Here is a 25516-nt window from a genome sequence, read left to right on the forward strand (position 1 = left end):
ACCACTATATATTTTGTACACTGCCGAGACCCCCCGAGTACGGTCGGCGAGCGACCAGTAGCCACGGTGTTTCGCTGCCTCGGAAGCTGTTAGCATTTATAGAAGCTGAGATGCAGAAATGGTGCCAACATTTGACCCATACTGTGATAGCAATTACAGACTACAACTACAGATTTGTACCAAGCATTTCACTAACGAAAAAGAGAATATCTTCATTTTGGGGCCCCAAAATTTAACGACCCAAAACGGGAACCCAAAAATATTATTATGCAGAATCAAATAACTTTAAAAGACCCTTCGTATATTTTCATACAGTACGAGGTCGTACAAATAATTATGAATGGCGCGAAGAATTATGGGAATGCAATAAATGTTCCTCTGACTGGTGTTAAATATATTAGAGGTCACTCAACATCGATTATATCTATTGTTTATGGTATTTGTCATCGATAAAGCAACAAAGCCAACAATTATTACCTATGTTTCGTTTTAATTGCCTCAGTGGTCAATTAACTCGACCAGTGCTGTAAATGTGGAAGGACATCTCGGAAATAATAAAAGTTTGCGCATCCTTTTACTTAAAATATTAAAACGGAACCTAGGGTGATAAGAATTAGTGGTATTCCGCAATAGTACTGCTGTTTCTGCATGGCAATACAAGAAGGTGATAGGACACTGTTTGGTGTGTTAGGAATAGTGGGAATAAAGTCATCATTACGTAGATTGTTGATAATAAGTAAACTGTTACCGTTGCTGGATTAAGGTAAGTTGAAATAAAGTTAATAGTTACAGTGGAAACTCATTTATAACCAAGTTGTCAGGGACAGAAAAATTAGTTCTTTATATCCAAATTTTGTTATATCAGGCTTGTAAAAACAATAAATAACAAAAGAATTTTGTATCTTGGTTCTGGAAAAATACTCCTTTATAACACGGTTTTTCTTGTATCAGATTTCGTTATAATGAGGTTTTACAGTATTATTTCGTATCTGAGTTAGCTTTAAAGCCACAATGTACTATCTTTTGCAATACATTTGGTTCACTTGTTTAAACCTGATTTCTTTTTGGCATATCTGTAATGTTTAATACCCAACTTAATTGGATACAGCCAAATTCATTGTGCTTATAGGAAACTAGAGCAAAATAGGTCTTATGAAGACATAAATCCCCTACAGAACACCCCAGTTAAGCAGCCAAGATAGTGGATGGGTTTTCTTTCATTTTACCTCATTGTATTGGCCAGAAACCTTTCTGAGGAAGTTGCCTTGCTGATAATATTTCATAATATTTGCAAAAGAATAACAAAATCAAAATTTTCACGAAATCGAACGTTATGGCTTTTTATGAATTTTGCATTGTTACATAGCTTGCATTTAATAATGATGTATATGATCAAGTTTGTTTAGTTAAAATATGCATAAAGATTTAAATACATAAAGATTTGTATTTATTATCATAGAATGAGGTGGTATCGTGGGAACTTTGCCTACTAGGGCGTAAATAGATATGAAGTAACCTAAACACAACACAAAAAGAAACGCCTCCCTTACATAACCCTACATAAATCTAAATCTGCCCATGTTATGCCAATTTGATTGACACAGTCGTATGCAGCATCTCAAATTTGATACCGCATTTGCTACCAAAAGCTCTAAATTCAAAACGATTGGTATCAGTATGATCAGTACTTGCAAAATTTGGTGCATTTTCCAAAGTTGCAAAACCAAACGCATGGATTGTTATCATGTTACAATGCTTTAATTCGCTATCGTAGACATGACGTCATATTGGTGACCCCGGGGCGTTACCATAGCGACTGGATCACGCTTTCATGAGAACCGCAATAGCGATATCAATGCATGCAATTTATTTATCAAAATTTTAAATTACCAGTCATAAAGACCTGAAACCTCGTGATTTCAGAAGGAAAACATCTTGCAAAAGCTTACTAAAACCCATAAGAAATGGCTAAAACTTGACCTCGACAGGAAGTGACGTCGGACTACGACAGCGAATTGCTGCTGTTACAAGTCTACAAGACCAGGGCCAGAAATATACCTTTTACCCAGATTCTGTACCTTAAATTTAATACACACCAAAAAGGAAGGTTTTCACACAATGATGTAACTTTCAAAGGTTTTAATTAATGATTGCTTATTGGTGGAATATGTAATCAATGAACATTTTGTATGATAATTGTGGTGCAAGAATAAACATTCACTCTTCAGATCTGATGTTATGCAATTTTTTTGATGGTTAAATCTGAATAAAGATTAGATTTAAGATTAGAGCCCAATCATGATATGGACTATAATAGTCCTTGATGAACATGATGAAGTTGAAGACTAATATCTTAATATCTTTATGGTGACCTTAGATGCGGTTTAAGGCGACGACTTGCACTTTGCACCACTTCAGCGCAATGTTAGTTCGGGTACCTGATCATGATTATATAAATTTACAAGCGTTGTAAGGGCTAGCCCAATCTTAATTGCGCAGGAGTGCGGAGCTTTCCCAAATCAACTCACAATACAGCCGATGCGTATCCTAGGCAACTTAACTGCAGACGTAGCACCTACAGGAGCTTATCCTATAGATCTCCATACCAACGCCGAACAAGATCCCCTTTATTTCAGGATCAAACATTGCACAATAGTTCGGACAAGTTCGAGAAACATCGTATCTGCTGCAGGTTGCCATTTTTCTCCACATGCTTGTTTTTGAGAGAGTTCAACGCAGAGGTCAACATCCTTGACTAATCAATAACAGAGGGCGGGCATCATCCATTGCAGTACTCAGTGGTTGCGATGTTTCCAAATATGGTCCTGTGTCACAACCTGGGGTACCTTTGTGTTACATAGTAAAACAATTAAATGGTTCAAACATTTTACCTACGCATCTCATTTGAAGTGGTTCATCCTCCTGAGCATTCTGACACCTTTTTATGGAAATCGGTTAAAAAATGAGAGAGTGAGGACAAAAACAATCACAAAGTAGGGAGGATGTAATCCCACCTCTTTTTTCCACATTTACAATCATTCTGAGCAAGTATTGGTCTTTTAAATGAACCTCTGTATTTTTTTACTTGGTTTAGATGTCTGGGAGTCCATTTAGAAATTTTTTTACTAGATTCAAATATTTAATGGAGGTTTTAAATCAAATTTACGATAGGAATCCCTCACCCTAATCCTCAGTCACCCTTGGCACATTTCATGGCAAACGTCATAAGAAAATAATTAAAAAATATTTAAAAACAGGATAAAAACATGAGTTCTTCTAAGTGAAGGAATACTCAAGAGACAGTGTTTTGAAATCCAAGCTGCACATCAAAATGTAACAAAGCCACCTTTTTGGGTACCCCAGTATATGACTACACCACATTTCGCCATAATACATTCTAGAAACGCTTGCTGTTAGAATAAGAAAAATTTTAATGCTAATTTATTGCACATTCTAGGGAAGCGTGGTTACCTTTTTAAAATAACCGAGTGAGAGGGTTTTCAAGAAAATATTTTTCCTGTCAAAACTGAAGCATCCTCTGTATAAAAGAAAATATGAATATTAACTGCACATCATATATAACGATTCGTGATACCCAAATGTGGCACATTTGATGCCGTTTAAGAAGAAGAGAATTTTATTTCAATTTTATATACGCCAAAATATTTTTTTAATTGAGCAAGAATAAGGATAGAAAAAACGTTGAAAATCCTATGTGAATATTACATTAGACCCAACCAAAGATTACTGTTTCGTTTTTATGGTAATCTAATCTTTTATTTCCTGAAAAAAACATTGTGGGTCTAATGTCGAATATTCACATACTTGATCAAAACATCGAACGTGTATACAAGAAAATTATAGGTTTTCCTCTATAGTATTTTACTGACCATGGAAATGTACTGAGACACAAGCACGTGTCAAAATCGATATATTGTATTGTCCATAGACGCCCAATTATCATGTTTATCGTTGGATTTTTTTGTATAAAACACGCAGTTAAAGGGGCATTTCGTGATCCACAGCTTCATCACCCCCTTTTCTCTAAAAAAGTTGAGATTTTTATATCACTGTAAACCTCTGGCTACATCATGTTTATGTACAAAATATTTCTTGCCGATTAATTCGTTTAGCAAAAATATTGTGGAGCAGTGTAATACACATAATCATGCATAACTCGCGAACGCAAAATCGGAAGCAACTGAAATTTTGGGAATAGGTTTTTTTCGTGGATATCTAATGAAAAATTACATAAATAGAGGATGCTAGGATCACGAAATACTCCTTTAACAATAATTGAGCGCTAATAATACACATAAATGTTTTTAGGCAAATAAAATTCCAAAATATGGTACGTTTTCTGCCTTTGCTTGTCACGTGGTAGGCCTATGTTGACGTTGCGATTATATGTTCAAATAAGTTTCAAATGAATTCCAACAAGACAAGTGGCCGAGTGGTCTAAGGCGCTGGGTTCATAGTGTGTCCGAAGCAGTCCGCCGCCGTGAGTTCGAACCCCGCCTCCGCCAAACTTTAATGAAGTAAAATTAAAATTAAAATTTTACTTTTAAAAATTTCATATTGTGGAAATGTGACTGGCAGAATTTATGTATGGCGTGGAGTGGTGTGGTATATGACACAGGATCATATATTAATTGAGATTTGATCATGAAATGCACCTCTATAATACTGTCATGGTCACGCTTAGCGATTCACATCTACAGCTCTGTGTGTTCCGTTTTTAATTTGCCAATGCACCAATGATTTCATATACTGGTATCAACTATCAATCTTTGTCACTTTAGAGCTTTTGGTAGCAAATGTGGTATCAAATTAGAGCTAACAAGATGCTGCACACAATTGTGTCAATCACATTAGAGAATGAATTTGGGGAAAACCTTCTGATAATTACAAACACTCGCTGAGCAGCAAGACTTTTCCTCTAAGCTTTTATTCCGATAAGCTGATTATCTATTTGTTTTCATGAATTGGAAGACATTCTTTGTATTACTAAGTTCAATCATCTGAAATTACTGGAGCGTGAGTCACCCAGGCTGGTGGCTCAGCATAGTATTTTATTAACAGAAGGTTTTCTCCAAATTCGTTTCCTAATGAAATTGTCAAAACATAACTAAGTTCAGATTTATGATGGTTACATAGGTCAGAACTTTCTTTTTGTATTGCGTTTATTATTGCATCTAATCTAAAGTGTTAGATAGGATACATATCTACAATCAGCACACATGATGAAATCGGAGCATCTCTCGTTAGCAGTCAAGTTAGCTCAATCGATATGGCGTTCGACTATGGTGCGAGAGTTTGCGTGTTCGAACCCTGGTGGTGCCTAGTACGCTATCGTGGAAAATTTGAGTCAGCTTGAAATTCCCCTGGACAAGGAACTCACTGCTAATTTGTCTCGTTGTAATCCGTACGAAACTCGGGGAGCTGATCCTGGTTGTGAAGGTTATTTGTGGAATGTCTAGGGTGTGCGCTCTTGAAGCAGCAAAGTCCCTGAATTGTTGTTTAATGATTTATGGTATGATGTGGACCGTAGTGGTCAGCGACAACCTGTAAAGTGTGCTGAGGCTTGTGGATCAACGTCCAATGTGCCTGTGCGTAGCGCACTATAAATCACTGCGCTTCTTTCTCGTTGAATATGGCCAATCCACGATTATTCACATTACATGTACATTCTAGGAAGCTTGACTTTTTCTAAATCCTATACTTCCATAATTGGCTGCTGAATTCATTACTAATTGTTTGCCTTGTGTGTATAATACTTCACCTAACTAGATACAAAGGCAATTTTTTATCGGTCCACTTGATTTTTTTTTGTGACAAATGTCCATTTTAATAATATCCAATGACAAATGACTTATCCTTCACTTTTTAGTATTTCTTCTTTTTTTCGCTGGGCTCACTGAATGGGCCTTTGACAAGATTGTCCAAAACGCTTTCGCTCATGTCCTGGTTATCGTCATGTCCTGGTTTTGACGTTGTTGTTGTTGTTGTTGTTTTGTTTTGTTTTGTTTTGCTTTGCTTTGTTTTTGTTTTTGTTTTTGTTTTTGTTTTTGTTTTTGTTTTTTGAGAGCCTGAAGTCAAACAATTCACTTTCCCCAGTAGTTATTCTCAAACATCTGAACTGTCATGTTTCAGAACCTTACACATAAATGCTACAGAGTAAATGGATGTTTTACTTCATATTCAAAATTAATTGTTCTGGGTTTTAGTCACGATTCTGTGGAATGTCCCATATACCAAAATGATGAGAACACGACGGTTTTAATCACGGAATTACATGCATCGGCCACGTTTTTTCACGATTAAAATGATTGTTTTCCCATCACTATTGTCAATATTTCCTCCATAATTTGATTTGAAATTGATCGAAAAACGTGTAGTGATCAAAACAAATGTTCTCTTATAACGCGACCGCACGTTTCATATAGCCCATATTTAATACATCTTCAAAATTAATATATCTACGTTCAAGTATTTCAAGCACTTCATATCAATAGAACAAATATTTGTTGGCGTGAATGAAAGTTTCCGGATACGGGATACCCATAGCTGTGCAGTATAGAGTTTATTAGAAACATGAAGCATTTTTGTTCAATTCATTTTTTAATGATTCTACCCGGGGATTCTACTTTTTAGTTAGTTTGTGTAAAGATCTGTGTATGTGGATGTGTTGTGATAACCATAGAATTTATTTGCAACATTAAAGGTATACGATGTATTGTTGGTCGAAGCAGCAAAAAAAAAGTAGTTCACAGCATCTTGCGAGTGGTAGTGAGCTTGAGCAAAAATTGTATTGCTCAATTCATAGCGAGCGTATAGAAGAATTCGAATATCACAGGTATACTTTTGTAGGTCCTGTGGTTCTTGAGTTAAGTTGTAATTAAAAGAAGCCTGAAACAACAACACTTTTGTAAAACGTACATAACTCATTAACAACAAAAAAGTAAGCTTTCAAGAAAAAATTATTTGTAGAATGAACTTTTGCAAAACACCAACGTGTTATTTTTCAATAATATATTGATTCAGATAATGAAAATCGAACAAAGAACAATCGAAGCGAACAAATTAAAGCACGTCAAAACAATCTAATAAAGACAAAGGAAGACTTCAAAAAAATATGTATATATATTCAAGGATTATTAAAGACTGATTATATTAAATATCTCATTTCTATTTCGTCAAACATTTGCATATAACTCGCTCTGTCAAGGGCTTCTTCAGAGCTAGAGAATAAAAAAAAAAAAAACAATTAAGTCGATTGAATCATATTCCCCCATCTTTTTGTCTTTCTTCCCACGAATCATTTCTCATCTTTTTTATTTATTTATTTATTTATTTCTTCCCACGTATACCATACCCACACGATATTTTTAAACTGATTTTATTATGAGATCCTGCTTTAAATTCACCACTGCCGCATCTGAAAAACAAATGTCTTCAAGTGACGTGACGCCACGTGCAAATTCACCATTTCGTTTCTCTTGAATTGACGAAGTCAAATAGTTTGAAGAGTTTCAAAACACTCGTATCCATCTCATAATGATGGCTATTTAAAGCACGTGTTTTTCTTTGCCAGTTTCTCCGTCAATATTTTTATCCGTATCCTCAAGAATTTAAATATTACAAGCGCAAATAGAAGAATATAAGTCCGTTTACATGACACGTTCGAGACAGTTAAAAACGTTAAAAAAAACATTATTCAAACTTTTTTCTTCTAACGAGGACGTGTTATTTGGGTGGGTGTAAATGATAAGACAGCAGCATTTTCCAACAAAGGACACTCACGTGACGCGTTTGGACAAATCACAGAGCGCGATCGGGAATTGGACGTGGAGGTAATATGATTCCACAAAAGTTTTATGTGGTGATTGACTTGTCCATGCTTATGCTTCTTAATTTTGACCAATGCAATATTGAACAAGAATTATGAATAGATTTATTGGCTTAGATCATTTATTCCAATAAGCTTTCACCCTACTGGTGTGAGGCATACAAGGGGAAAAGCTAAGAATGGAATGTGCCCAGGTGCAACAGGTCGACCTAGTAGAGAGCTTGCGAAATGGCGTTACTTTAACTTTAACTTTAACGTCTAGAGGATTATAGAGGATTATGTATTCAAAACCACCTTGGTTTTGAATACATAATCCTCTATAATCCTCTAGACGTTAAAGTTAAAGTTAAAGTAACGTCATTTCGCAAGCTCTCTATTGTATTCTTGGTATGGACCGCTATTCTATCAGGTTCGCCAGTCGAAAAATAATGTTTGCTAGTCCGAAAAAATGGGTTTGCTAGTTAGGGTTAAGGTTAGGGTTAGGTTAAGGTTTAGTGGCAGTGCTAGGTTTAGGGCTACGGTTATGGTAGTTGCGAACTTTCGAACCAGCGACCCATAAGGCTATCGGATGGACCAACTTTAGGAAAATGATTGGTATCAGAATGATTAGTGTTTTCCTAAAACAACATCGGATGACCGGAATTGTTAGCAAGCTCTTTCATCATTCATGACTATTATAATATTATTATAAACTGAGCTCAAAAAGAAACTTATAATTTTTTACAACTTGTGAATCACAAGGTCATATCTTAAAAATTACTGTCAATCAAAATGAAGCAAAATTACACACAGGATTACCTTAATACTTTACTCAAAACACATGTCAGTAACCAAGCAGTTGTCCAACTGACACAACAGCAGAATGTACTGTCATGGGACAGCTTCCTGGACTTCCTTCACTTTCACAGCCCAACATTTGACACCCAGGACAAAAAATCTGTGAGAATGCACACAAGATCCTGGCACAGATGATAAAACGGTGCTGCTTTCTGCTTTTCATACACTTTTTTCATGAAACAGGGCTGGGCTGTGAATGTGGTCCAGGAAGCTGTCCCATGTCAGTGCATTTTGCTGTTGTGTCAGTTGGATAACTGCTTGGTTACTGACATGTGTTAAGAGTAGAGTATTGAAGTAAATCTGTGTGTAAGTTTCTTTTTGAGCTCAGTTTATATACAATATGTGGATCTTATCAGCATAACTCTATCTTGTCCAGGAAAACTAGTAATGATAAAAGGACAGTGTTATACAGCAGTATAAACATTTTTGATTTCTGTTCATAAAGTAATGAATCAGTGTTCAGATGTGTCTCAACATGTAAATAACAAACAAATAGTGGGCATATCGTTTAGCTTTCAAATCAGTTCCTATAAGACACACCACGCGAATCACGTACAGCGACGCCCACTGTAATACTGTAAGCTCCTTAAATCGCCCCTAACCAAGTGTCGTACTTCACTTCCCTACCATGACGAAAGAAAGTAAATAGGATTTATTTCTTGATACAATAAGCTTACCACTGCACTGCTTAAAGTATTTTAAAGAGAATCAAATATATTATGATTTGAATAGATAAAAGGTTTGAAAGTAAAGCACTTAATAACTTCCTTTGGTTTCTTTGGTTAGGCACTAGAACCAAATTAGTTCGATCTTTGGATCGACCGTCGATGCTGCTTCGATGCCTGTTATTAATGAACTATCAACTAATTCGTCGGTCGGAACACATAGTGGCGTACAGTGATTTTCGAAATTTTCTGTTTCACATAATGGCGTACCGGTATAGGTTTACAGCTAGCTATTTTCCAATAATAGTTATTCCTTGTTAACTATTAAAGATACAGTTTAATAGTTTGAACCTTAAACTTCAATTTCAAATGTAATCGGGCCACTGAAATATAACAGTGGAGGAGTATCGACTCTGTTACTAGTAGCATATCCTTCAAAAACGTTTTGCTCGGAAACGTAAATTGTCCTTCACGTACGCCACTATTGCGACCGACGAATTAATCAGAATTATAGTGATAAACAATAGTCAATTAATTTCATAAATATTAAGGATCGACCAGCATCGATGGTCGATCGAAAGATCGAACTAATTTGTTTCTATTGCCTTAGGTGTCAAAGTAAGCCTCCACTTTTTCTTCAGTTTTAGTATTTCTCTCCGGGATTACTCTAACCATTAGATTTATATCAGATGCATGTATAATCGTGGGATCGAGTCGTAATGATATAGAGAAGCTTGATGTCGTCCGATTATGTCGGGACCTTTTTGTTGGTATCACCATGATCACTGAAAAAAGAACATATATCTAGGCCCTATTCTTTGGTACTAAATATTACAGTATAGGACGTTTAATTTAATATTGAATCTCCAAAGAGGGGTTCCAAGCTGTATGATTAGCAGTCAAATTAGCTCAATCGATAAGGCATTCGACTATGGTGCGAGGGGTTGCAAAGTTAGGATCCTGGCAGTAGTTTAGCACGCTCTAGTAAATAAATTTGAGTTATCTTGAAATTCCCCTGGACAAGGAACTTACCGCTTATTGTCTTGTTGTAACCCGTACGAAACTCAGAGAGCTGATCCTGGTTGCGACGGTTATTTGTGGAATATCTAGGGTGTGCGCTCTTAAAGCTGCGAAGTCCCTGTGTTGTTGTTAAATGTTTTATGGAATTATGTGGGGCCGTAGTGGTCAGCGACAACCTGTGAAGTGCGCTACGGCTTGTGAATCAACGTCTAGGCGTTGTGCCTGTGCGTAGCGCACTATAAATCACATTTATTAAACTTGCACACCTCACCTTCGTAGGATGTGTTTAAATTACTTATAGAATTGCTTTATACGACGATGGTAGCAAGACTAGACAGTTTCCAATCAACACAATCTTGCCATGCTTCCTTTTGTCTTGCATGCCAGTGTTACTACATGCTAATCTTACCTCAGACCTCATGCCATCCAGTCCTCAATTCACCGAAAAACAATTAAGTGTGTAGCTGTAAAAGCAAATGTGATACACTCCCACTGGCGTTTTAATGTTGTAACCGAATGTAACATTGTAATACTTGTATTAAAGTACCTTACAAGTGTTGATGAAATGGGCTATTCCAAAATATAGATGCACGCCCCCTTTTTGTCCAGACATGATTGTTAGAAATCCAGACTTTTAAAGTTCCCAAAGGCGAACATATCCAGCAAAAAATAGTTCAAAATCAGAAATCCTCAATTTAAGAGGTCAAAGCAAAAAGCAAACTCGGATATCCAGACATTTCTTTTATTGACAATGTACTCCTCTATATGGGGTGTGCACTTATTTTCTGGAATAGCCCAAATGCTTTATCATATTTCCCCATATCGGAATGCCAAATCAATGCATCAAATAGATACACCAAGCTTAATTGTTGCTGCCTCGTCTACAGTATTTTCGAGGAATATGATTTATTTCGATAACACATTGTTTGAAAGGGCAAAGAGATACATAAGTGTTATAATAAGCCAACATGTCTTCCCTGTTTCAGACGTTTTGCGGGGATAATAGAAAGATTGTCACTTAAGCCATACATAACTTCACCTGGGAACCAAGGGAGAACAGTGCCAGTACATTGATTGGTCACCCCAGGTTAAATAATAAATAAATAAATAAATAAATAAATAAATAAATAAATAAATCAATCAATCAATCAATCAATCAATCAATCAATCAATCAATCAATCAATCAATCAATCAATCAATCAATCAATCAATCAATCAATCAATAAATAAATAAATAAAAAGAGAGGAAAGGGTAAAGAAAAAAGAAAAACCGATGAGAAGGGGGAAGGAATTGAGAGAAAAAATAATAATATACCTCTGAATGTTTTTGCATGAGAAAAAAATTCCCATGCAATAGTTTTAAATGTAAACAAAGTAAATGATCAATTTGACTTACTCAGAGTACATCACAGTACCGCCCAACCAATGGGTTATTCCATTTAAATTCCACACTACCCTGCGGAAGATTTTGGAAATATCTGCCACAGGGGGAGTATAAATTTCAAATGGAATGAACACATTAGCAGTTCCATTCGAAACTCACCCTCCCTCAGGGGAAGATTCAGGTTGAATCTTTCTCAAAGGGTGGATGAAATTCAAATGGAGCTGCCTATTGTGCTCATTCCATTTGAAATTCATACTCCTCCTGTGGCAGATATTTTCAAAATCTTCCACAGGGGTAGTGTGGATTTTAAATGGAACCGCCCAACCAATGTGATTTACACACTATAAAGCTACAGCTTGGTGTCCGTGAAAGAACTGTATCGTCGGATTTTTACAATTGACTGCTCCGTTTTTGAAATAAAAGAATTTTACGAAACTATCCCATTTTCAACCCGTTCCACGGAGTCAAATATCTGTCAATGACAACGTCTGATGCGCTGATGATGCGCAGTGGTTTACTCCGAATACATAATTATCATCGATTGTTATCTGAATCCGCGGAAAGGTTTGAAAATTAGGGAGTTTCGTAAAATTCTAATACTTCACGAACGGACTGATCAATTGTCAAAATTCGAAAAGTATGCAATAGCTTATTTATTTTATTCATACATCACGCCAGTTATTTGGTTATGTTTAGTTGTGGCGTTAAAGTACCCGAACAATTAAGTTTCGGACGATACCGTTCTTTCAGGGACACCCTGTACATGAAAAACTGAGGAAACCCCACTTAACTCCCGGGACTATTCACCACATTGCATTCTGAATTATTCATTCTGAATTATTATTTGAGTGTAATTTACAGCAATTTTATAACCAAAGCAAACAATGTGAAAAATATGATCTTGATAATGTCAAAGTATGATAATATTAATAATAATGATGTGAATACATGAATTACCTTTGAGCTATTTGGATACATGCCAATCTGACATACAATGTTGTACTGACGTTATGACAGGTTTAATCTGTATAGCATGAATTTTACATTTTTATTGAGGATGTTAGGAACAAAGCTAGCTTTATTCTCTGCGTAATATTTGAACCTGACAGTCACTGTATTATACAACAGGTAACTCCATGCCACCTTGTGTAATTCCTACAAGGTTGTTAGCCTCTGCGGTAATATCCTATATAGGTAGTGGCCTTTACTTGTATAAATATGATAATTCATCAGGCACAAAAAGAAACTCATCAGTTATAGCCATCCTTGCTGTACAACAACCTGATAATTTTGGATTATTCTGAAATATACTTTTTGTTATAATTGGACTTTGTTTTCTCATTTGACATGTTTGACACCCTGTTCGTGAAAATCGAACAAGAATTGACAAAGATATGCGCCTCCAAACCTTCAAACCCCAAAATCAAAAGTTGCAATAACGATTTTCAATGGAAATGCATCGTTGTATTGCACATAAGCACCACGGGCCGATCAATATAGCACACAATGTAACAGGCACAAATATTGCAACTTTTGATTTTGGGATTTGAGAGTTTGGATGCGCATATCTTGGCCAATTCTTGCTCGATTTTCACGAACATGGTGTCACATGAGAACGCAAAGTTCAGTTAACAAAATGTATATTTCAGAATAATTCAGGTTGTTGAACGTCAAGGATGACTATAACCGACGAGTTTCTTTTTGTGCCTGGTGTACACGTGAATGATAATTTATATATATCTGAATATGATAATAATTTATATGAATAAATTAATTACATTTGCTAAATACTACAATATTACACGTAACATCGGCATAGCATGAATTTTGAGGAACAAAGCTAGCTTTATTCTCTGTGGAATATTTTAACATGACAGTCACTATATTCTACAACAAGCAACTCCTTTCCATCTTGTGACAAAGTAATTCCTGCAGGGTTATTAACCTCCGCGGTAACACATCCTAGATAATGTCCTTTACTTGTATATCTGTATATACCTGCTGGGTAATCCACTGCTCTATTGACTACAAAGATCTCTCCTCGTCCACAACACACATAACCAGGAACCCATTGCTTGACATCTGGAGGAGGTTGCATTACCCGCACCTTAGAACCACAATAATCCATCAATTCTAGACCAAATGGATTGTAATAGTAAGAACAAACTAGTTCTCCTTCAGAGGTAACTGCAAGGCGTGTTGGATTATTTCTTGTTGCAAATTTAGAGATAAAAGACCCGTCTGCACTGTGGATGGATACAGTGTTATTGAGTAACCCTACTATGATTCGATCTTCGGCATCAATGGTAACAGTATTCGGATTGGATGTGTCACCGGTGGTATCAGTGACAGGGACACATGACAAATATTTGCCGTCACTGGTGTGGAATTGTATGCCATTGTAGTTGTCTCTACTTGCTACAATATACTTATTATCATGGGATACTGTCATACCTGTTATTTTGCCGAAGTCATCCATAAAGGAACACTTGACTTGTCCATCTCTTGCATACACTTTGACACCTTTATCATAACTTGTAACAGCAATATCTCCATCATGATTTAGGGCAATTGCATGGGCTTCTTTACTTTCTTTTATGGAAAATTTGCTAGTAAGTCTCCAGTTTTTCTTTGACAAGAAATACCCAGTAGGTAAGGCCATCATTGGATTGCTCTCAAACGTAAGATCACCTAACGACTTAGCAACTGTTACTGGTGTTGTCAAAGACAACTCATTCAGTTTCTTGGACATGGAGGAATACATAGAGGTGATCAAGAACTCTGAATTGGAAGCAATAAGGTTTGATGTCTGCTTTTCAGCTTCTTTGATTTTATCTACTTCTGACTTGAGTACTTTCTTTGTATCTTCTATCTCTTTGACCTTATCCTTATCCACTTCGGTATCAAATAATTGGGCTACTTGGTATATGTTTTGTTCCTTACAGTTTATAGCTTCGACTGTTGTACACTTCACAGACTTATTCAATGTACCAAGTACTCTATCAGTGTCCTCAATTGCATTTTGAAACCTCTTTTTGTTGTCAGCACACTTCTTCATCAATCCATCAATCAAATCTGCTTGCATATTTGCTGCTACTTTTATGTTCACTCTGTTATGGTCAGTTTGGCATGTTTTCAAACTGACACAGCCCATGCAGACTTGCTTGTCTTCCGTCTCACAGTAGAACCATACCTGCTCACCATGTATCTGGCAGATTCTACTTTCAGTGGTGACATGATCTGACTGAAGCTCTTCAATGGTCCGTGGCAATGTGGTGAAATTTTGTGCAGTCATTTTTCGTGGTAGGACACTGTTGACAAAGAGACATTTGAATAAGCAATTAAGATTTTATTTAAAATCTGGTCAACCAGAGTCAGACATACCTATTTTTGACGGACGAACCGACGACGTTGCGACTGTAACCTTCAGTCTACAGCTGGGTTGTGATGCAAATGACCTTCCGGTATTGATGATAATCGGCGAGGAATGTCGTTTATGATAGAAATACTATTTTTAAGACATTCTTGTCTTGGCAAGTCTTTTTCGGACGGTACAGTATTCATTTTACTCTGGCCCTTGTGGCGCAGTTTTTCGAAAATGGGAGAGTTGAACCAGGGATCTCGATTCCTCCGAATGATTATATCAGAATAAAATTGTTTTCTCCAATTTTTTATTCTTTATTTGCCAGGATGCTCAAGATATGAGAGAGAAAAGTGCCCTCAAGCAATGAATGAGAAAATCGGGAAGGAAAATAAATAGAATAGAGGCAAGGAGCCCGTTTCCCGCTAAAACTTAACCCGAATACCGTAAAACCCCGTCTACAAGCATATATAGTGTTTTTTATAAAAGCTTAATTAATTCGAAGCAAGCGTTAATATACCAATACAATTGATCGGTCTTAAAATAATACTTGTTTGTATATGCTTGGATCCGTAATTTATTTGCTCAAACTCCATAATGGTGACTGGTTTAATGTAGCTTTCATCAGAAGCACACTATATGCTTGTAGACGGGGTTTTACGGTATTTGCCAAAATAGTGTGAAATACCAATATTTTGCCCGAATGGTCCCAATGAAGCCCTTTTTTAAAGCACGAGAACTTTACATGTGAAGTCTCTCAGTAACAAACCAGTATGCTTATATATATCCCACCGATATTACAGGGTGAAAATTTCTTGGCCGCCGGAATTTTTATTTTGCTCCCCTGACCAGGAAAACTGGATACGCCATTAGCCCGTGGGCCGTGTAAATTTCCCCCGGCCCGACTACATGGACTAAATGTGTGCACTTTCCCCCGACTGAATGACAACAATGGGCACTCCTATATGCGTAAGACTGGAAATTCTTATTCCATGCCCCAATACGAAGGCTTGTACAAGGATGTATCAGAGGAGAGAGGAAAAGAGCTTTAGATATAAACCCAGCATATAAAGCTAATGTTTATAGTGGTTTTCAAGATGTGCTGATATGAAGATGTGAAATGCATTATAGCATTAGTGTGGAAAAGGTGGGGAGGATAAAGGAGATGGAGATACAAATGATCGTCCTCGCTCCTTCTAAGGTACTCACCTTCTTGTCCCTAGTTTGTTGTCGATTCTACACAAGAAGATCCTCTAATCTCCTCTTTAGGTACAGGTGCTGATATGCAGGACAGATCACTTGAGTCTTGTCTTTGGTATCTTGATGACTCGACTCCAGGAAATCAAAAAGACCCCATGTAGGCAGGTAGCCCTATCAGATCTTTAAGAGCTCTGCTAAGCAGAAGTAGCACGATACGCAGTTCTTCTTGACCTTCTGAAGAACACCAACTTACCAATGTATCTCTGTACAATCAGGGAAGATGAGAAATATAATAAACCTGTATCATGTAGTAGTATACCGTGTTCATATAGCACTGTTACTGCTACTAGTTAAGGGACCGTTCACAAACACTTGTTGGGGGGCTGATGCAAAATAGGGGGCCTTATAAGTTATGACCCTCCTAAGGGGAGCCCTGAAAAATTGACCACAAATTTTCCTGGGAAAATTGAGTTTATATGCTTTTCTATGGGGTTGACCCATAATTTTCATGTCAAAAAGGAGGGCCTTGAAATTTTTGAGATCTGAAAAGGGGGCCCGAAAATTTTTCGCGTTTTGCATCAGGGCCCCCTAACAAGTGTTTGTGAACGGTACCTAAATATTGTGCCTACGTGCATAGCTAATCTACACCAGAACCCGGCTAACCATGCATACATAATACCAAAACATCATTCAAGGTGCAGGCGATTGGTATGGCACCATTATTTTTACAGTTTTGCTATATATATATTTAACTAAAACACTGCAGTGTACACTTTAATTCTTATACAATACGGTTTAACGCGGCGTAGGTTCGAGTGATATGGAGTAAGGCGAAATTGCTAATTTATGCATGGCGTAAATAAATCAAAAGTATCTGTGCATATTAGTGTGAAAGCTACTGGCGTTATCCTAGACTATTCCATAGTCGATTTTTGAGAAATGAAAAATAATGCTTAAATAAATTAAAATTTGAACTTTTGTTCACAACACATTATAAGATGAAAGTTATTTTATTTAAATGACGGACAAACGTCAATTCTCACGTCATTTTTCTTTTAAAGACACATGTGTCACTTTTTACAAAAGAAAGTTTGCTTTTTTGCTGAACCATGAAATGGTATCAGCCTATATTCGTGTATGTTAATTACTTACTTACCAACCTTTTGGTCTGAAATGGACATATCTTTAAATGCCACAAAGGTATGACCCCCCCCCCAAGTGGTGTCAAATGAAAGAGGAAGAAGTAAAGTATATAATAAAAATATTTTCCCACCCAGGGGTGGCACTCATAATAATCCCTGGGTCAATATTCATATGGTCCTTTTTATATCTCAAAATGCCAAGAAGGTATGTACCATCGAGTGGTATCAAATGAAAGAGAACAAAGTAAAGAATATAATAAAAATAATTTCCCCACCGGGGTCACGCTCCTCATAAGACCTGGCCAATATTCATATGTAGGGTCCTTTTCATATCTCAAAGTGATTATCAAATGAAAGAGAAAGAAGCAAGAATGTATTAAAGGTGAAAAATAAAAACCGAAAAGGTCGTTGAATATCTATTTAAAGTTCGTTTTTATGGTAATCTGATCTTTCGGGTACTATATGAGGAATGTTTGTGTTAAGGGCAGAGTAATGGGAGAGAACATGGACCTTTTCGAGCTTCATTATTTCTGAATTGTATGTCCAAAGTATATAAAACTATACAGATTTGTTCAAAAATCTCAAGTTTTTGAGAAAATCACAAAAATTCACTTTTTTACCCCAATTTTTTTGTGACAACTTAGAAAAAAATCCGTTCGGAGTAAAAAAAATCAGTTAGCTTTTCATGAAGAAGAGACATGAACTTAGGGAAGGTTTTTTAATTTTTTTGAAATTCGTCTCTTTTTCGAAATATTGAAAAAACATGTGAAAAAAAGCTATTTTGTCACTCTATTAAGCTAAAAATTGCACATAATGGTGTATATTTTTGTTTAAAACAAATATTTTGAAAAAATTAAAAAACCTTCCCTAGACTTTGATGTACTCTAAAGGATAGTGCAAAAAGTTTACCCTTTGCTTGCATATTTTTCGAGTTATCTTGTCACAAAAATCGCGCAATATTGTCAAAAGTGAACTCTGAGAAATCGACGTTTTAGTAAAAAAATGTCAACATTCTGCACAAAACGTCCTTAAATTTTAAAATGGTAAGACTTTCACACTTGTAAAAGCTGTATCTGGTGCATGGTCTAAATATGCATCTTTTTGCACCAATGAATCTATAATGTCTGCTTTCAGTGCGTCAAAATTCAAAATAATTAAAAAATATAAGTGGCATTTTGACTGCAAATTTTTGTTTTGTTTACACCACATTCACTGATTTGCTGGCGTGAACAACATACCGAATGCGCCTTGACTGCGTTGGACATACGCGCAGACTTGCGCCGCGTCACGCGACACGAATCTCGCGCGTAATCACAATATTTCACATTCGCGCATTTCTGACTCATTATTTCCCGCCAATTTACTAAGCTGTCTTGAGCCATGTGACTTTTTAGAGTTGAAAAGAGTGAAATAAATCAAGCAAAAATACGAATAAATATTAGCAAGTTGTAATTTATCAGTTTCAAGTTAAAGAATACATCTTAGTGTTGATAAATATCAAAAAATCTCAAATTTGGTCGTGGACGAATGTGTCTTCCATTACTCTGGCCTTAAGTTGAAATATACATTACCTATTCACAAGAAAAATGGTACCCATTACATAGCATGCAGGCCGCAAACCACAACCACCGAAGTCAAAATCTATACTTGTATCGTGCACTGGACGTATTGTCATAGATACTGTATTTCTGCAGAAACACACAACCATACCAGGCCGTTGTCTTTTGTTTTTTCGTTTTTGTAGATTTAAATTGCGCTTGCAACTAATTGATTATTATCCAGGTCACAAACCTTGATCCAGATTCTTCTATTGGCCTATAGCTTTGTTCCAATTCAATGCGGTGTATGTTTCGCTGCACCTTTTCTATTGCTAAACAGCTTGATGCCACGTTGTATATGCCTCTGCCTGTATACTCGTACGGTGATTTACATTTCCTTTATGTGATTAACAAACCAAACGGTGTCTTTTCAGAGCCACACCAGACTGAGTCAGCCGAGGAAGTAGCTAGAACGTGGCCAAAACTCATACATGATCCTCCGCTAGCTGACTGACCCATCCGGCACCACGTGGAGGTTTGGGTTGACTTGCCCGCGAACAATTAATATTTTGTCTCGCAGACCTGTATTATTACATGCTAATCTTTTACCACAGACCCAATTCCATTCACAATCCTCAATACACAGAAAAAGAATTAAATTGGCTGTAAAAGCAAATGTCATACACTAAGTGTTTTAATGTTCTAACCGCATGTAATATTGTAATACATTATTAAAGTACCTTACCAGCTCTGATGGAGATTTTCCTTTTCGGAATGCCAAGTCAATAAGCATCAAAATTATATTATTTTTTATTCACAATGTTGCATTTCATATTACACCTAATAATTCTCCATTGCATATTTAACCTAATAATGTTGTATTGCATAATAAACGTATATCGAAAATTAGCACAGGTTTTGTACTCGGATTTTGATACCTGTATGATGAACTGGGGTATTCCAACAAAACAAGCGAATGGAGTTAGTTTTTTTTTTTTTGTCGCGCATATCTTGGCATTAAGGTTATTAATTATTTTAACTGTTGTGATTTGGTAGTTCACAGCATCTTACGAACGGTAGTGAGCTTTGGCAAAAACTGCATTGCTCAAGTCATAGCGAGCGTGTAGAAGAATTAAAATATCACAGCTATACTTTTATAGGTGCTGCGGTTCTTGAGTTGTAAAGAGGGCTGAAACAACAACACTTTTGTAAAACGTACATAACTCATTAACAACAATAAATTAAGCAAGTTCGCAAAGTATACGATTTGTAGAATGAACTTTTGCAAAACATCAAGGTGTTATTTTTCAATAATATATTGATCTAGATAATGAAAATCGATTTTTAGGTTGCTTCGACTAGCAATACCTCGTCTACCCTTAACAGCTGAAATCTAGGAGATAACGCTGACGAAACATCGGCCAGTGACCTGGTGAACGAAGGGGGTCGCCGTAGATAGATGGTCGAGGTATTTTTACAGGACAGGCAAGTGTAGCCGACAATCGGGCGTTACCCTGATCGGAACCGCCTGTAAACGAGGTCCTTATCATGTATCATCTGCCCCGCCATTACCAGATGAACCACGGGGAGAGCGGAGATTTTTTTCTATTTTTTTTTTGGTCCTGCGGGGAATTGAACTCGGGACCTCTCGCACCAAAGGCAAAGACCTTAACCAGTGTGCCACGCTGCTTGTACTTGGACTCTGATACCTGTATGAACTGAAGTATTCCAACAACTCACTTCGCTCACTATGCGAGGGATGTCGCGGTTTGCGAACGGAGTTAGTTCTAATCGGACATATGATGAAACATGCGTCTAAATGAGTACAAACATGCCTGTATTGGTCCAGTAGTTCTTGAATAGCTCTTCACAGTTTGAATATAATATTCTTTGAAAACGCCGGCTTCTTAGGCCAAAAAAAATAGTATTGTCTCAACACTGTCGCGAGTTCGTTTTGCGGGGGCGAATTTGTCTCGGAGAAAGTAGCCAATTAGATTTTTTCCCCTTTTTTATTTTATTTTTTTAAATATCGGTATTCGGTAAAAATATGATTAAAGCATTCATTTTGTTGGGTTGTGTGATTAAAACTTTAAATTAGCATGAGTAGTGAAAATAATATGTATAAGAATGTAATGCAACTTTTTGAAATTTCGAGCATCTCAAACTTATTTTGACTGAGTTTGAGTTAGGGTAGAAAAAGGAACAAAACAGATTCCGCATTGGATTTCACAATCTTCGCAAGCTTTGAAAGATATTATTTTGTGTGTGCCTTAATACAGTAAAGTGCAGAAAACCACACAAGGGAATGGTAAACTATTTTCATAACTTAACCTACGAATCACTGTAATTTAAATGTAATCGGGACAATTTTCTTTATTATTGATTCTTTGATTCAATTTCCACCCACCTTTATACATAGACCTACAGTTCCGGGCTCTATATGCACTCTTTTAGAGTGTTCAATCAAATGTTATGTATTAAAATATGATAGGAAAATCACCTTTGTCAAAAAGAGTAGAATCGAAATATTAACATGATTAAAAGGGGTTGCATAATGTGCTGGCATTGTTTTGATGAAAAATAATGTAAATAACCACATACAGGGAGAATAACATCGGCTGGGAAATTTGTCTCATATTCTTCTTCCTTTTTATAGGATATCGTTCAAATTATGAAAATGATTACTCTCGATGATAAAATGCTTTCAAGTTGGTGTTGGAAGTTTAAAAAAAACGCTATCCATTCAGTTAAACACATTTATAGTAATGGTTTTTAGTAGGAAAACGTATTAAATCGTTGTATTTTTAGCGCAAGAAATTTGAATTTCAGATTAATGCTGTTACATAAATTGCGCAATTTTGTCGTTTTTTACTAAAAATATTTGACTAAGAATATGATTAATTCTTCTTGGGCAAGGAAACGCGGGTTTATAAACAACATAAATTTAAAATTAAAATTACAGCATATTATTTTGTTTGCAGTGTTGGTCGCATTATGTCAGCATTCAGTCGTTGTCGTTGGAATGTTAGGACTTAGATACCTGTTTTGTTTTACATGGAATACGCCCTAATGCCCAAAAGGAATTATCCAGCTTTTTGGACTTGCCTACGGTCAAGTCAGAAGATGGGCATAACTACATCCCAGGACACACAAAATGTTTTTAAACGTTTAAATAACTTTGAAAAGGTTGAGTTATTAAGATGGTACTACATCCCTTGGTAAATTTGTGACTATTTTTGCATTTTTCTCAAAAAATAATAACACACTGGTAACAAAAGTTATGTATATTATAGGGGCAAGGAATCCAGTTACTACACTGGAATTTCAGTGACTCAAGACAAGCGGTATGTTATTTATTATAAGAAAAGAGGTAGCGCTAGAATGTACCTCATCTTCGAAATATTGCATTGTATATGTTATTTTACAAATGTTTTTTAAATGTTACTGAAAACTTTTATAATCTGCATATAACCCGACATTCTGACTAATTACTAGGATGTTATATGACAATATAACAGATTTGTTTTTATATTTACATCAGCTGAATATACTTGTGTACAGTCAAATATATTTTGTTAAGTCAAAATTTATTATTATTGAAATATCGTTCTGTTCATTTAACTTTAGAATATTGCTCTTCAGTTTATTCTCTTATCAAAACATTTCTTGGAATAAGAATGAGTTAAGGAAAATCACTATACTTCTTTTAGATTAAGATTTATTCCAGTTACTTCACTTGTCAGTTTTCCATCTCCACTGTTCTATTTTGTTTTTCCTCAACCTTTCCAAACATCCAGTACAGTCAAAATAAGTAAAAGCAGCATCATGTTCTGTGACGCAGTTCAATGATACAATGACATTCATTCAATAGTCGCAGCTCAACAGTTGACCTCAAGCTGCGGAGTATGAGTTTTTGTAGTGGATTCATTCACAATTTCATCCTATGCATGTACGAGTGGTTAAATAACTGTACCCGGGAACTGTGTCCTGATGAGTAGCATCTTCGCGATCATAACCATGATAATAGTTGGTGTTTATTCGAAGTGACAATGTAAATAGAATGAAAGAGCAAGATTAAGGTTACAACATCAGCAAGTTCATTTAGCTATAGATCATAATACTAGAGACCTTGGATATGGTTATGAAACTCAATTTAAGGATTTATAATGGGAAATACGTGTAAACTGTACAAAGCTTCTCACAGAAATATCTCGTCTTAAATACAGCGGTTTAAAAATTTGTTGGATCTTTGGGTCGACCCTTGATGGTGCTTCGATGCTTAATAGGACATCTATATTATGATATCTGTTTTCTTCTGGAAATACTTTGTATTTAATATTAAGAAAAAATGTACTTTTGTGGGAACTTATACAATGAAAAACTCTCACCACTCGCCGTCATGTCTCTTTTCATGTTTTACTTGATGTCCATCTAGAGATCGGGAGGTCGTGGGTTCAATTCCCATTCCCTTGTTTGTTTGTTTTTTGGTTGTTGTTGTTTTTTGGGGGTTGTGTGTCGGTCGCATTTTGTGTTTATTTTTTGTCTTGTTTAATAATAGTAACGCTTTGGATTGGTAAACTGTGTTTTCTTTCTTAATGACGATCTAGTTTTTGTCGAATAACTGATTGGGCCAGTGTTCGCAAATGGAGACTAAAGGCGTATCTAAAGCGATTTTGGTCTCTATAGTCAGGCTTAAGTTTGATTCAATTTGGATATCTCAACATGAGGCTATATAGAAATGCGTGTTCGTTCTTAGAATACAGATTAATTTTAGATTACTGTGTTCTTCATTAAGGTCATTATTATGTAGGTTAACAATTAACGTGTACCTGTTATGAGTAAAATTGAATATATGAATACAAAAGCCACCCAAGTCCATACTTTGGCCAAATTGAGTTAAGCATGGGAAAGTGTTGCTATACATAGGCCTGTCATATGTATGAAAGAACAACTCAAATTCATCCTCTGTGTCTATTGAGCATGTGAAAATAGCATGTATGAAAGAATCAACACAAGTCCATGATTTGAGTCTTGTAACACATTGATTGAAATCCAGTATGTTGTTCATTAGGGTCATTATAGGTTAATAATGGGCTATTCCAGAAAATAGAGGAGTTCGGATATCCGGACTTTTTGTCCAGTCGTGACTGTTGGAAATACAGACTTTCAAAGTGTTCAAAGGCAAAAAAATCCGGCAGAAAAATAGTTTTAAATCAGAAATCCTCAATTTGAGAGATCATTTTCAACATTTCCGTGATTTTTCCTTCATTTGATTGGATTTCCAAGCTTTTTCCAGTAACATTGGCAACTGGAAATCCAGTCGTTTTCAGAAAGCAGACTTGGAAATCCGGACATTTCTTTGTTTGAAAATTTACTCCTCTATAGGGGGTGTGCACCTATTTTCTGGAATAGCCCAATTAACGTGTATCTGTTGGGAGTAAAATTGTACAAAAGAGCTCAACACGAATATGATTGTTAAAAGAAATATTATTGAATGCTATGTATCTTCAACTAAGAATTAGCATGTTGTGCGTGCGGTGCATACACTTAAGAAGCAATTACTTTGACAGTCTTAAGTGGTCCAATGTAACTATTAAACTAAAATGTGTAGCATATTTTGTTTACATGAATCTTTCCAGTATGGAAGAAGCTTAAGTATGAATGGAAAATAAATAAAATGCCATCTCATTCTGTAGACGCCCGCGTAAAAGAGAAAGTCGAAACATTTGATTCCATTACTAGCAGTGTCTAGTACAAAAAGGCTCTCAAATCTGTAAGTAGTTACCATAATGAAGATGTCAATCAAACTAAAGGTATATCCAAAGCGAGTTCCTGTTTGTTTGATCAGTCTGTCGTTTGATTTGGATTTCAGAACATGAGGGGATTCATATGATGTTCTTGAATCCAGATCAATTCTAGTTTATGTTAGACCTGATGCACTGTTCATTTGGGCCAGTGTGGAGATAAAGGCGCATCTAAAGCGATTCTCGTTTCTATGGTCAGCTTAAAATTTGATTCAACAACTCCTCCTATACCTTTGTACAGGAGCCAACCGTTGTTAAACCGTGATGAATCCACACTTTTACTGTAGCGTATACGCGAACGCGAGCGAGACTACGCGTTACGCGAGAGCGCGTAAAATTCGTCATGCCTGGAACCTTTGTGCGTATGCAAGCTTACAAGTTGAATTCAGTATTTTTCAGGTAGCGGCTAAACTTTGCCGTTTTATTCTGTAGTTTTATTGCTGATATTTAAACAGAGAAATCATCAATTTGGATATCTCAGCATGATGCTATACAAATGATATTCATCATGTTCATTAGCCCTAACACTCCTCCATCCCAGCAAACACAAAAACGTTTTAAAAACGTTTTAAATAAGTTATATTTTGGCTTTTGGTTTAAGTAAAAACGTTTTAATAACATTAAAATGTCGGGTTATATAAAGGTCATGATAACGTTTTAAAACGTTTTGTATGAAAACAAACTACAACAATATTTTTTAATGTTTTCAAAAAAT

At 36.1% G+C, this 25516-nt stretch overlaps 2 protein-coding genes across 2 annotated transcripts in view; one reads left to right on the forward strand and one right to left on the reverse strand.

Annotated features, from left to right (window-relative positions):
• Positions 1-25516, forward strand: part of LOC140157033 (cholesterol oxidase-like) — a 108700-nt gene that overhangs the window by 12530 nt on the left and 70654 nt on the right. The window lies entirely within an intron of this gene.
• On the reverse strand, positions 13603-16454 carry LOC140157804 (uncharacterized). The gene is made up of 2 exons (XM_072181051.1): positions 16327-16454; positions 13603-15067 (listed from the first exon to the last, which is right to left on the reverse strand). Exon 2 carries the CDS (start codon positions 15049-15051, stop codon positions 13603-13605), a length of 1449 nt encoding a protein of 482 aa, XP_072037152.1. The 5' UTR covers positions 15052-15067; positions 16327-16454.

This window comes from Amphiura filiformis, chromosome 7 (assembly GCF_039555335.1).
Source record: "Amphiura filiformis chromosome 7, Afil_fr2py, whole genome shotgun sequence".
In the NCBI taxonomy this organism is placed as follows: domain Eukaryota; kingdom Metazoa; phylum Echinodermata; class Ophiuroidea; order Amphilepidida; family Amphiuridae; genus Amphiura; species Amphiura filiformis.